This window comes from Sceloporus occidentalis, unplaced genomic scaffold (genome assembly GCF_023333645.1).
Source record: "Sceloporus occidentalis isolate IW3139 unplaced genomic scaffold, rSceOcc1.0.p SCAF_5, whole genome shotgun sequence".
Taxonomy (NCBI): domain Eukaryota; kingdom Metazoa; phylum Chordata; class Lepidosauria; order Squamata; family Phrynosomatidae; genus Sceloporus; species Sceloporus occidentalis.
Window position 1 is genome coordinate 146,963,039 of NW_028316985.1, and position 14,294 is coordinate 146,977,332.

At 39.2% G+C, this 14,294-nt stretch overlaps 1 protein-coding gene across 2 annotated transcripts in view; it reads left to right on the forward strand.

Annotated features, from left to right (window-relative positions):
- The window catches only part of SETD7 (SET domain containing 7, histone lysine methyltransferase), a 41,412-nt gene that overhangs the window by 23,867 nt on the left and 3,251 nt on the right, over positions 1–14,294 (forward strand). Inside the window, exon 8 of one of the 2 annotated variants that reach the window (XM_089525773.1) lies at positions 52–186. In XM_089525773.1, the coding sequence (XP_089381899.1) occupies positions 52–186 (135 nt within the window). Of the gene's footprint in view, positions 1–51; positions 3,127–14,294 lie in introns of those variants that run through there. The other variant, XM_089525772.1, reaches the window with a different exon arrangement.

Consider the following 14,294-nt stretch of genomic DNA (forward strand, 5'->3'; position numbering starts at 1 on the left):
TTTGGGCCCCTGCCCCTTGATAATAACACTGTATGCCTCCTTATTTTCTAGAATTATTCATCCTCGATTTGGCCTGATTAAGTGCATTCGCACAATTAGAGCTGTGGAGAAAGATGAAGAATTAACAGTGGCTTATGGATATGATCATAATTCCACTGGACAAAATGGGCCGGAAGCACCTGAGTGGTACTTAGTAGAACTGAAAGTTTTCCAGGCATCCCAGAAAAAGTGAAATGCAAAACAGCTTCTCTGTTCAGAATACTGGATCTATGCACTACCCTTGTTAACTGGAATCAGGACCGCCAGGGATTGTTCTGGAACCCTTCACTCTGTGTCAGAGAGAGGTGGCTTGTTTTTTTTAGCATACTAACAGTTTGAACTGTTACCCTAGAACAATTTTTAAAACATTAGCCTGTGTTGTGAAATAACTATTTAATACGCTATAGAAAAGTGTAATTTTCTTTGGCAACCATTCTGTATCACTTGCAAACTAGAAGGGTATAAAAAGGCTGGGGGTTTTGCCTACACCCACAGTCTAGTTGTAACTGTGCAACTGTATTTTGTATACTTGCCATTTTGTGATGGTAATAGAATTGTGATGTTTTTAATATTCTAGAAAAGTAGCATCATTTTTGCTCTTACAACTTTTGAGATGAATGCTTTAGAGCAGTTTCTGTTGTGGTGCACAGGAGGCGGGCCTTTGCAACTCCGCCCTATCTCTAACACTGTCATTTTCTTAAGACAACATACACCGCACAAAAGGTTTAAGCAACAATGTTACATGTAGGTTTTTATGGCTCAGTGGATAAATTAATTTTAGAAATGTGCCTAAGGAAATGGTAGCCGGTGGAACTTAAATTATGATAATCACACTCAAATAACTACTTCTTGTGTGGTAGGTGTGTGTATGTATGTGTATGTGTGTGTGTGTTGGTGTGTTTGTTTTTTGTTTTTAATTAAAAACTTAAAAGCAAGAGAGAGGGTAAATATAATCAGTGTAGATACAAGCATGTAAGATTACAAAAAGAGATTTCTTGCTTGCTAAATGTTCCTTCTATGATTCTGTGATCCTTCTCCTTTCTTGCCTTGAAGTGGCAGGTTGATGGGATCTGAGACAGAGGAATGCTAAACAGGGCTAGATTTGATGGACTTCAACAGATTACTAACCAGAGGAATTGCACATTGGAGCCCTGTTTATTTTATGTTATATAATATAAAATGGTAATTTAAGAGGGATTTAAAAGGTTAAAGGTTTTTAAAAAAACTTGAATGTATACTGTAAAGCTAATTACATTTATGTATGTGTCAAATACTTTATTCTTAACTAGCTTTTATTTGTTATCAGCAAAACCATATGGAAGATCTGCAGGTCAGTTATAATGTTAGCATTTAAAAATATATATTTGCAATAGATTAACAAATCATGTGCTTGCTACTGCTCATACTATCTGGAATGTGTTCACTTGATCACCTGCCATGAGGGGGAAATGGCTTTTAGACTGTAATGCAGTACACAGTTATCTTACAAATAAGACCATTGAGCTCAAGGGGAATGATTTCTGAGGACATGTGCATAATTGTATTGTCAGTTCTCCTGCAAAGGGGGAAAATACTGTTGCATATGTTCTTTACCAAAAGGCGGGGTGGGTAAAGTGAGGAACAAAGTACAGAATTAAATACAAAAGAACATAAGATAAAAGCAAAGGCTTTTCAAAGAGTATTGAAAAGGCATATAGGCTGACAAATTGAATTCTTTTGTCCCTGTAATAGGTTTCCAGAGAAACACGTTTGCAATTTACAATTTTATTAAAGTTTACTAATTTATTTATTTTTGTTACATTTGATACTTGTGCTTGCTTTCTCTTCCTCTCACTTTATGTAATTCACCATTCCTTAACTAACATTTTAGTACATAATAAATTCAGAACTTAAAAATAAATGCAAAAGGATTAGGCGTTCAACATAGCAATTGCATAGGGATCAGTGAAAAAGAGGAAGTAGTGATGGCAAGCGATGTCTTCCCTGCCAATGAAATGGAGAATCTGCTCTGAGTTTAGTCCAAACATTTAAATTAACTATTTGTAGTGCTGAACCTTATCCAAAAGTAGGATCAGCACTTTTGATAACTCTTTTAAGGTATGGTCTAGATCCCAGAGTGGATTTCTTACACTACTGACATAGAAACCACCAGCCAGTATTGGAAGGCAGTGGTTTCAAACTGGAAAGTAAATCACTGTGACTCACTTGCAGAGGAAACTTTATTTTTTTATCACCTTTAATTCAAATGAATTTAAATACAGGGTCTTCCCAGTTATGATGTTTAGACTCACAAAATGAATTAGCTTTAGAAAAATGTTTTTAAATGTCTGTCTAATATTTCACAGCAAAAAGACTGTGAGCAAAAGCTTTGTCAGTTTTCCAGCTTTTCCCTTAAAACTCAGCCTCAGAGGATGGCAATGGCAAATCCCCTCTGAAGAGATTTGCCAAGAAAATCCCATGATAGGATCACCTTAGGGTTGCCATAAATTAGAAATGACTTAAAAGCACACAACAACAGCTTCAGCCATTTGTTTCATTAGCTAAGCTGGGCCTTCAGAAGCTGACCTGACCCTCACTCATTGAAGGGTGAAATTCTAATGCTGCTTTTACAAACTAGTACAAAACCAAGATGAAAAGTGGATTGATGATTTTTAAATACAAGCACTAAAAAACAGCTATTTCTGTTTGTTTATGAAAATATTTGCAGATGAGTATTACTAATTTTAAAAGCCCACTTTTTGGATTTTGGTTCAGTGAGATTATTCAGTAGCCAGAGGAGAGAGATTCCTTCAGTGATCATTTCTCAGTCTGTCTGCATGATGTTCCATTAGACATAAAACTTCATATTCTGTGTTTGTAGTCCTAAACCCACTTATTGGTGAGCAAGTCTTATTTAATTCTTTAGGACTTATTTCTGAATAAACCTGTATAGGACTATATATAGTATTACAGGTGCAGTCTGTGCATATTGAGACCCCTGTTAAGATACAGAAATACTAGCCTAATTGTAAAGTCGAAGGCTTTCATAGCCGGCATCCATAGTTTTTTGTGGGTTTTTCGGGCTATGTGGCCATGTTCTAGCAGAGTTTCTTTCTGACGTTTCGCCAGCATCTGTGGCTGGCATCTTCAGAGATCTTCTCTGAAGATGCCAGCCACAGATGCTGGCGAAACGTCAGAAAGAAACTCTGCCAGAACATGGCCACATAGCCCGAAAAACCCACAAAAAACTAGCCTAATTCCTCTTGTTTATGATAATTCCTCCAGTTTACTCCCCCTCCCCTCATAGTAGAATATGTAATATGTATCATGTTTTCAGCATGAAAATCCAACCCCTGTACCTTCACATTACTATAGTACACTTTGTAATCTATACTAACCATTGGGATGTGCCCTGAGCTAGATATTTCTCTATTTTTTTTTAAAAAACTTGTAAATATCTAGTGTCACATACTATTCTTTTTCAAATTTCTTCTGTTGCTTTCTAGAGACTGACAGTTCTCTGTTGAGTCTGTTAATATATAATTGTTTAAAAGTACAGTATGTTCACAGGGTATGTGGCCTTTGCTGGAATATGGGCAAGATGATCTGTTTTACCGCTTACATTTTATGCTCTGATAGGGACACTTCCGGATTGGAGAACTCTGGTAAATCTATCTGACAAATGTTCATCAGTATATTTAAAAAAAAAAAAACTTCCAGGAAAAGAAAATTCTGAAGTTGCCTTTCCAACCTCATAGCCTGTTTTCAGAAGTAGAAAGTGCTTAGACTACCTACCGGTAAATCTGCTTTGCAGAAAGTTGAATCAACATTGTTCTGTGTGAATTTTTCTCTTTTTGCTTTATAGCTGCTTTCTGGATATTTGACAATTGCAGTGGAGTTTCCTTTCCACTACCACCAGCTTTAATATCTTCTATAATGCAATACTAATCAAGTAGTACCATATCATATTCTTGTTCTTTGGTATGTGCAGTTTAACCTTGGTTTCAGCAAAATGATGGGTTTCCTGCAAAACAGCAAAACCTGCATAATTATACTGTGTGTTAGTGATATTCTTTTGAAGCAGGGGAAAACAAGAGTGGCTTAATGGGGACAGATGTTGGTTCTTATGAATGTTTGCCGTCTATATTGCAGGGCAGAGCAGAGCATTCTCTAGTATTTTCATGTAACTTTGATGCTGACATTCTGTATTGGGAAACATGGTACTTCCCTAAATAGGACATACAAGACTAATCAATTAAAAGTTGTTTTGCATGTTGATAGTTGCTTTGATTTTCCAATAAGAATTGCTTTGCCAGATCAGATCAAGATCCATCTTATTTGGCGTTGTACTCTCCATTAGTGGGCAGCTAGGGATCTCTGACAAGTCATTTGGGAATGATGGCCATTCTCAAGATCTCTTTGACTTCTAAACATGGAGGTTCTGTCCAACTGAGATTCTGACTTCCATAAAGAAGCATTTACTTTTAGGATCAGTTATAGCCAATGTCAATGCATGGCCAATGCCTGTTGGTATTTAAAAACACACAAGTTGTAATTAAGTATGCTAGGAACTCTGTGTGTGCAATGGCCCATTTCAGAAAGAAGCTCCTTCTTACTTTCATCCAGATTTATTTATGAAGCAGCTTGTGAGATGGAAAACTGGATGGCATTGTCTATTTGAAATCCCAAGAAGATGATTCTTGTGCATATGCTCTGTTTGACTTTCAGTAAGCTTTTATTTGCAAAATTGGGGGCAGTGACTTTTTCTCTTCAGTGTATGTACAATTTTCAGTAACAGACAATTAGTTATGTAAGTGGCAGGTGCTATAAAATCCTTACCTGAGAAGAAATAAGTCTGTAGAAGCAAAACTGGCAAAAGTCAGCCAACATGAAAAATAAAATAATGGAAACTTAAAGGGGTATAATATACAGTACAATCACCCTTCCCTCTCACTCTATTCTGCAGACATTTCCCCCTGTAAATAAACAGTATCTTGGTAAGCTCTTTTAAAGGCCACTACAGATATTTTTCTTTTTCAAGCAAGTTCTACCTCCATGTTCTGGGAAGCTGAGCTCAGAATTAGTAGAGTCTTTAATAATTTCTAAATCATTTTAGTTTGTAATGTTGTAGCACTGTATGCACACAGTACTTTTTAAAATAATTTCTGCACAAGACCAGAGTAGACATAGGCCTGTTACAGACTGCCAAAATAAAGCTGCTTTGAGTCACTTTGGAGGTATGCTATTTAAATGATGCACGGGTCCTAAGAGTCTGGAGGTCGCGCCAAAGCCACACTCCATTCCTTAGCACTGGAGTGCAGCTTTGGTGCAGCTTCCGGATTCTTAGGGTGCATGCATCATTTAAACAGCATACCTCCAAAGAGACCCGAAGCAGCTTTATTTGGGCAGACTGTAACAGGCCATAGTTAGGGTTTGGCAGTGAATCTAAATAGTATAAAGTAGATGAGAAAATAATAAAACACACTTGTTTTTAAGCACATAATATCCCCCCCCCCCCCCCCAATATAGTGATGGCTCTTTATCTCTGCTTAAGTTCAGTTGCTGTAAGCTCTTTCCTTGGTTTACATGGAGAAAGTACTAAGGTGGTTTCATCTCTTTCCTTAACATTTTGTGTTAATGACTGTAAAACTGAAGCAGTCTGTGTTCTCTTTTTCTGCCCAGGGATTCTGTGACTCTCGTGTGTGTGTGTATTATTTTCTCATCTATTTTGTACTATTTAGATTCACTGCCAAAACCTAACTATATCTACTCCATATAAACCAATATATATAAAAATGCCTTCCAGTTTATGTAAAAGATTGATCTTAGAAGGTTCCTGCCATCCCACTAATGGAATTGTATATGTTTTTAAGGCCCTTGGGGTACAGTATGTTTAGCTGTACCCAGACAAACCCTCAGGTAGCAGGTGCTCCCAATCTGCCTTTAAGGCTGTTGTCATTTGTCTGAAAAATGTTACTAGTATCTAAGATAATGGCATGACCTTTACTTCTAAATACCCATGGGGAGTACAGTCGCCCCTCCTAACTTGTGGATCTGGGATCCGCGCCCTCGAATATCCGCGAAAGGCCGACCTCTGCTATTTCCAATGGTACACACACCTGGCATGCACCCAGGGGCACGCCCCATTCAACCCTATGAAGCTTGAATATGCACAAGCCTCCATTTTCACTCCATGAAAATGGAGGACCAACTGTACTAACATAGTAACTTTTCTTGTGCTAAACTAAGGGGCTGTACAAACAGCTCTGAAGGGGCATTCTCTAGCCACCCATTTTTCAGCTGGATCGGGGCTGCTGCAACCTCATGCCGCAGCCCCGATCTGGCCTTCTGAGGGTACAATAGCCACAGTGGCACAACTATATGATGCCCCTTTGGTGCTGCGTCATCTGGCCACAGAACTGGAGGCGCGTCATGGCACTGCACGCCATCTGGAGCAGCGCATGGCATCAGGGTGCCCTGGGGGTGGTGTTGGGTGTGCATCATTAGGACACTGCACCCCGACTCTGCCTCCAGGCCGGCCTTTCAGACCAGTCTGTACAGGGCCTTAATCTAGGACAGAAATAAGCACACATGCCATATTTGATAGACACATTTTCTACATTCCCAAGCATTTACCATGTGATGACTGTATGAAAATATGATCTTTCTGGATATATGGGTGAAGAGTAGATGTGTGGAAAGGCCCTGGCAAGCCAAACTTAATCAAAGGTTCATTGATTGTTGCCTGTCAGTATCTGGTGCAGTTACTACTTGGTGAAGGGTTAATGTTCCCTAGTTGTTTCCTCATTGTCTGAATTATGGGACTGAATTATTTTTGCAAACATTTTTTCCACAAAACTAAAATATTTGCAAAGCATCTGTAACAGAGCATTGCAGACTGATGGCCAATGTCATCAAAGTAGGTTTGATTGTGCAATAATATTCTAATATAATTTAATCTGTCGGAGGTAAATTAGTCCTACTGTCATAGTTGCAACAGAGCTGCTGTTTAGGCATGCTAAGTTATTATCTCATGGGTAGGTCAGGTGCTAGATGCTTGCATTGGTCAGAGGTTTTAAATGTAATCGTTTCTTATTGTCATTTCTCTCAGCAGCAAGATGGTCTTGTGCTTCCTAACAATTTTTTTCTACTGAAAATTTACCAGACTGGGGTGGATTGGGGACACACAGGACTACAGTATTGCATATTTAAATACAATTAAATATGCAAGCCATAAGATTATGGACATGAGGCAGGGTTTATTTTACAAGACTTTTGAGTGTGTATGCATGTGTATCAGAGTTGTATGAAAAAATATTTTTATGAAAGACTATATATATAAAATATTATTTAGCCTATAATTGCATCTGTAAATGTTTTTATTAAGAAAAATATGGAAGTCCAACCAGAAAGAAAATCTCTTAAAGTACAGAAATTAATAAGTAATATAGTTAAAGAGAGTGTTTTATGTAACTTCTGGATTTTTAATGCCATCTTTGACATTTCAAAACTTTGCTTCCTGCTGTTTCATATTCAGTGAAAACAGTAGGCCATATGTTAAAAGTAGTGTTAATTGATAGTTAAAAATAAGAAAACTGTTATTTAAAATGTTCACTTTTTCAGGATTGTACATAGTTTTGCAGTCTACATCAGATATGGAGCCAGTTTGGAAATGCATGAATTCTAATAAGGCAGACTTATAAAAAGAAGTAGAAGACGCCTTTTGCTTTGATTCAAAGCTTAGACACCTTAATATAATATATGAGAATACATATAGCACTTTGATTTTGGGGTCACTGAATCTATTTGTAGCATTAAATTTAATTTTTAAATGTTTTATTAGTCAATAGCATACTGTTGACATCATGCTCATCTGAAGAGAGAAATGCATGTGATGTGAAATTATTTTAAACAAGTTAATTAACTCCTTCTGGTAATGGTAGTAAGAAATAAGTTAAAATTACAGGTAGCTTTAGGGGTAAAGAATGATGTTTTACTAGATAATGAAATTACCTCTAATCAGTAAAACATGATTGAAAAATCTAATATGATTTCTATATAGTAGAAAGATATGGTGAGAGATATGATGATAATTGGTATAGGCAGGAATTTATATCAAAACTTCAACCATTTTCAACCTGTTTTTGTATGATTTAAAAACAACACTGCAATAACATATATTTATAGATCATTGAGTGTTGCCTAGGTAGCGTCATCTGATTTTCATTTGTTCTCCTGGAATGTACCTGGTTGATGAAGGTCATATAATCTGGAGTTTCCTTTCTATTTTTTTACCTCAAGTTTATAAGCCCCTAACGTGGATTTTAAAAAAAACCCGATTTCTAATTCGGATTTTAGTGGGAATGATTGCGGGTTAATCTAGAACTGTTCTAGAGTTAATTCGGGTTCAAATAGGAACGCTATACCTTGAATTCGATTTGTATCCCGGAGTTTAAGCCAGTGGGAATGCCCCCTAGATGTTTACTCCAAATTTGATGTGGTCTTTCTGTGGGAGATATGGATGTACAATTACAAGAATGCTGATACAACTTGTTATTCCCAGCTAAATCATCTCTATAGGATTCCCCTGGCGTACTGGCTGTATTAATTTGATATTGTTCAGTTTTGAATGTCAGTTCTTTGTGACTGCTTCCCATTGCATTATGGATGTTTGGTATAAACACATGTGAATTTGGATTTTTTAAAGGTTTGTCTGGAAGTAAGGGCCAGAACAGATGGCCCTTTAAAGCTGCTGTCCAGGCAGCTTGGGAGGGCAGCATTTATACGCTCCCACACTGCCTGGAAGTCAGGCAGCCACCCAGAAGTGGGCGGCTTCAAGACACTGTTGTGGCATCGCATTTACGTGCAACATGCCGCCGGAGCATCTTGAAGTCAGCTTCAGGCTGTGGCGGGGCCAGGAAACACACCTCTTTCCCAGCCAAAAAGGAATTGATCTTTTCCATTACTTTTTGGGCCACATACAAGACAGATTGGGGCTGCGACATGCGTTTGCCGCAGCCCCAATCCAGCTTTGGTGGGAGTGGCTTCAAGCCACCCCTTCTTGCTGGTCTGTTCCGGCCTATTTTATGACAAGGACTTAATTCTGGGAGGACTTCCATATGATTGTACTGTTAATGGCATCAGTCCCTCCAGAATCTCAGTGTCATGTTTATAGTGTCATGCTTATAGGGCAATTTGAATCTTTTACTGGAATTTTAGAAACAGATTACCTACATATGACAATTGTGCAGCCTATGTTAAAGTCCAAATCATAACAATTTGTGCTCACTTACAAATATTGCAAATGAGGTAACCTGTACTAAAAATCATTATTTAAGCTAGTCGTATCTCAGAATTAAAAAATATTGAAGTTTTGCTTTTGACAAAAATGGTACAAAAATACATACAACCTTAAGTTGGCATGAAGAAGTAATCACAGAGGATAAAATAATTTTACTACAGATGTTAAGCTCTACCTCATGAGTATGTTATCATTTAAAAAATTAATAAAACGGAAGTGTTCACTGTGCAGTTGAACAATAAACAAGCAAACTTTAATGCAAATGAGCAAAGCAATGCTATAATCATTACACAGGCCTTTTCAGACTGTGAAGTTCTAAAGAACTTGCAATATTTTAAAGAAGAGGAGCTATTTCAGTCACTTGGTATCTTTATTGCACTGCCTTACACATGTTCATGTAGTAACTTGCTGTGGTGATTGTGTCACACAGGCCTGCCTGCTAAAAGTAACTTGGGCATGAAGAAGCAGATATGAGAAGAACAATAATTATTTATCTGAGGACCGTGAATAGATTTCAAAAATACTGCAGTAGATAGAGGGCACATTGATGTAGTTTTATCAATTAGCTATTTTCTAGTATCAGTAAATAAAAAAAATAGAATGACTAAAACTATTTAAAGAGATAAAAGGGTTTGGCAACATGCTATGCACTCACAAGACATGATGAAATATTTCTGCGTTCACTGTAAAGAATATTCTCATGCAAAATATAAAAGACTATTGATTAAGCTGCAGCTATGTTTACGTCACTGTCAGACATATAAAGTTCAGATTGAAGTGACACCTTATTTAACCTGCAGAAGTTTTGTTTTGCGTTTCTCAAGTGACCTGGACAATGTGGATGAGGCATGGTAATTTAAGCACAGAAACTCTGACTTCAATTTCTGTCACCCAGAAAGTTGTTTTAATACAATATTTGCCATGTGCTGCTTCTCAGAAGGCCATGTTGATGGTTGTGGTGGTGGTGGGGAGATAATTGTGGTCTATATATCCACTCTGCTACTTAATGGTGGCTTGCTCTGTCACAGGGATTGTAATAGTTAGAAATAAGACCAGTCTCTCAAGGTTCATTGAAGTATGTTTGCAAGAGAATACAGCAAAAACCTGTAGAAGCAACAAACCAAGATTGCATTGGGTAACCTGCGGGTTTCAAAGAAGACTGTTGAATGTGATCTGTCTATTCTTTTCTGTCTTGTAAAACATTAGACTTTCCTAAGGATTAAATGTTTGGAAGCATAATTCTATTGATCTGAACTCTTCAGTGTAAATAGTAAGCTCTGTACTTTATTTATGAACTGTGGTATACTAACTGAGAAAGTTATGTATCTCAATGCCTTTGCTTATATATTTTATTGCAACTTTAAATGCTTTCTTTATTCATATATTTTTGTTTCCATTTTCCCTTGTAAATTGAAACTAACTGTATGCAATTTGGGTATAGAAACAGTTGTTTTGTTGCAGTGTGGTATATATAAATCAATTTGTATTATTTGTCTGGGTTGGATCCAGAATTTGAATTCTGCTTTTCTTGTAGAAGGTTCTACCACCCAATTGGGGAGATCTCCCCAAAATTTCCTGCACTCACCCTCACAACTGGCTCCATTCAATTGGGTCCCCAGGCCATCTATCAATTGCTCTAATGTTACGGTCTGGCAGAATTGCTGTGAGAAAGAGAGGCAGGGAAGGGTGGTTGCACCAGTCCATTTTAACACAACTACATCTGAATCCAACCCAATGGGTTTTTAAGTCTGCAAATAAATTCCTTAAACAATAACTGCAGAAATTACTGATTTCAGAAATTCCTGTAACAGCATATGAAAAATTATCTATGAAATATGAAAGGGCTCCCATTTCTTCATAGCGGCCACAATGAAATCTGTGCATTTTCCAAAGTGGTTCCAGGTCTGTAATTGAAAGTTTAAATAATACTGACAATCCTAAAAATAATCTTACTACAATTTGCAGTTTGCTTTATAAATAACTGCATGTAAAATTCCATCTAGAAGTCTCTACTTAAGTATGTATTCTATCAACTATTTCTCTCTCTCTCTCTTTTCTATTCTCTATGAAATTTTATTTTGGAAGATAGCTCTAGCTGACTTTAAGCTTTTTGCAAAAAGGATTTTTTCAGTGTGTATGGGATTTGCCCAATTAATAAATCTAGTTATTTCTTGGCCTTGTGGGGTGACACTTTTACCCCTCGGATAAGACTGCATTTCATTGTTTGTAGTTACAGGCGATTCCACAATAACAAGTACTTGATTACTAAAAAATATTATTTTATGAGAACAATGAGCCTTATTGACATCCATAGCTTTTACTTATAACTTCTAAAACTATGGAAAACTATAAAGAAAAGTTTACATGAACGACAGTTGCACTTTTTGTTTACGAATGAGGGTTGCTTTTTTAATATCTAGTGAATGCATGTATGAGGAAGGGGAGAAAATATTTCTGGGGCAAAAATGTTCTTGCTTTAAATTACATTATGAAAATAAAAATTACATGAATGACACTGTTTGTCTCTGAATGTTGTTTCATTTTTTAAAGCTGCTGCTGATATTAAATGTCTCCCCCTACTACTCTGGATCTCTCTGAAACCAAACACCTATTTCTGTCCTTGGCTGTCCAGAGTAACCTCAGCATTCTTCTCCAGCACCACAGCTCAAATGCATTACACTTGTCCTTCCATATTCATTAGGGCTAGGGGCACAAGATCCCTGTGAATACCATGTTTTTACCTGAGAGGTACCCAGCTCTAGGAATCTCTAGGTCCTCCATTGCAACTCTGTGGTCAACATCCAACAGACACTGACCATAGAACTACACTGGAGAAGCTACAAAGGCCTAGTGGAGTATTCTCTCTAGGAATCTCTAGGTTTTTCAGTGCAGGTTGACCATAGAGTTGCGCTGGAGGACCTAGATATTCCCAGAGGGAACATATTCATCAAATCCATGAATAATCAAAGTTGCAAATATGGAGGGATGAATGTAATATGTACTCTTCCTATCCGCTTTCTTAACTGTACACTTGCATCTCCTTTTTGTGCGTGTGGATGAGGATGTCTATTGATGGTTTCCAACCTGTTTGGCCCTAACTTACCTGTCTCCAAAGCCGGAAGAGAAAGCTCGGCTGGGGCTTGTTGTGAGCCGGCCCTCTTGCTTGCCTGGCACAGACTGGGTTAAGTAAGCCCGGCGAGAAGGGTGCCACCTTGGAGGGATGGGCCACACACCTGGGCGAGGCATGCCCCAGGGGAGGGAGGCAGGGATGGGGCTTCCGAGGCAGAGCCACCCCCGGGTGACTCAGACCCATCCCTGCCTGAGGGCACCTGGCTCAGAAGGTACAACACTTGGCACAGGTGAGTCAGTCAGGGAGGAGGGAGTGCCCCCCAAGCGCCTGGGCTCCCTTTGGGGCGGCTGCTCCCTTCCCTCCATCGCCCCCCATGGACCCTTCTCCCCAAAGAGAGGGAGAAGGGAGGCACCTGGTCCAGTACATTGCTCCTGCCCTAGTGGTCAGAGTCCAAGCTCAAGGGTGAGAGCGGATGTGGCTGCACCCCTGAGGCTTATTTGCTCCCCACATCCACACTGGATGGATAACCCGGTTTGGCCCCGCTTTAACTCTTTTTCTGGCTCAAGGCTATGGAATTCTGGGAGTTGGAGTTTGTTGTGGGGCCCAGTTTCTCCCCCACCTCCATCCCTCGCTTTGTCCCTCACCTGCAGAGCTTCCTCTTCCCTCGGCGTTTTTCCCTCCCTCTCTGCATCCCATAAACCTGGGGCTGCTCACTTAGGTAAACACATCCAGAACAAAGGTTCCTCAGGCACAACTATTGCTGCTCTATAAGGATCCTTTTGTTGTTGTGTGCCCTCTAGGCATCATATGAGGACCCTAAGCCGGCAAACCTGCCATGGGGTTTTCTTTTTGGCAACTTTCTTCGGAGGGGCTTGGCCCTTGCCACTCGCTCAGGCTGAGAGAGTGTGACTTATGGCAACCCTAAGAAGATCCTATGACAGGGGTACCTTGGTATGTTTCTTTACAGGGGTTTTGCTTGTAGTTTCCCTTGGGACTTAGAGAGTGTGACTTACAGTGACTCTAAGGAGATCCTATCACAGGGTTTTCTTGGTATGTTTCTTTAGAGGGGTTTTGCTTTTGGTTTTCTTTGAGGCTGAGAGAGTGTCACCCAAGGTCACCCAGTGGGTTTCCATGGCCAAGCCAGGATGCAAACTCTGGGCTCCAGTGCTCAATCCACTAAACCACACTGTTTCATAATCACACTTATATCCTGCCTTTTGACTTAAGGCAGCCCAGAGGACTCTTCCTTTCCAACTACATCCTGACAACACTGCTGTGAGGGAAGCTGAGAAAGTGTAACTCACACAGGGTCACCCAGTGAGTCTCATGATTCAGTGGGGAATAAAACCTCGGTCTTCCAAACCCTTGTCCAACCCTTTGACCACTAGACCACACTTAAAAAGCCTAATGCCTGGAGATGCATGCTAGGAGAACAGAAAAAAGCAGGCTAAAGGGTTATCAAGGCTGCATCCACAAAATAGAATCCGGTTTGACCCCTCTTGAACTGCCATGACTCGATGCTATGGAATTCTGGGAACTGATCTGGTTCCACAACAAACTACAGTTCCCAGAACTCCATAGCATTGAACCATGGCAGTTAAAATGGGATCAAATTGGATTATCTCTGTCCAGCAGGTGCTGCCCTAGTCCAACCTTCTGTTCACAGCATAGTCAATCCTAGGTAAAGCCCACCAGCAAGATATTTGTGAAATTCCCTCTGTTTTGTGCTCCCCACCCATATGGCATACTGCCTCTGTTGCTGAAGGATAGCCATCCTGACTGACAGCAATGGATGGTCCCTTCCTCCAATCCTCCTTTAAAATCATCCAGACTGGCAGCCATAGCTATATCCTGAGGCACTGAATTCCACAATTTAACTATGTGCAAGAGCCAGTGTGGCTTAGT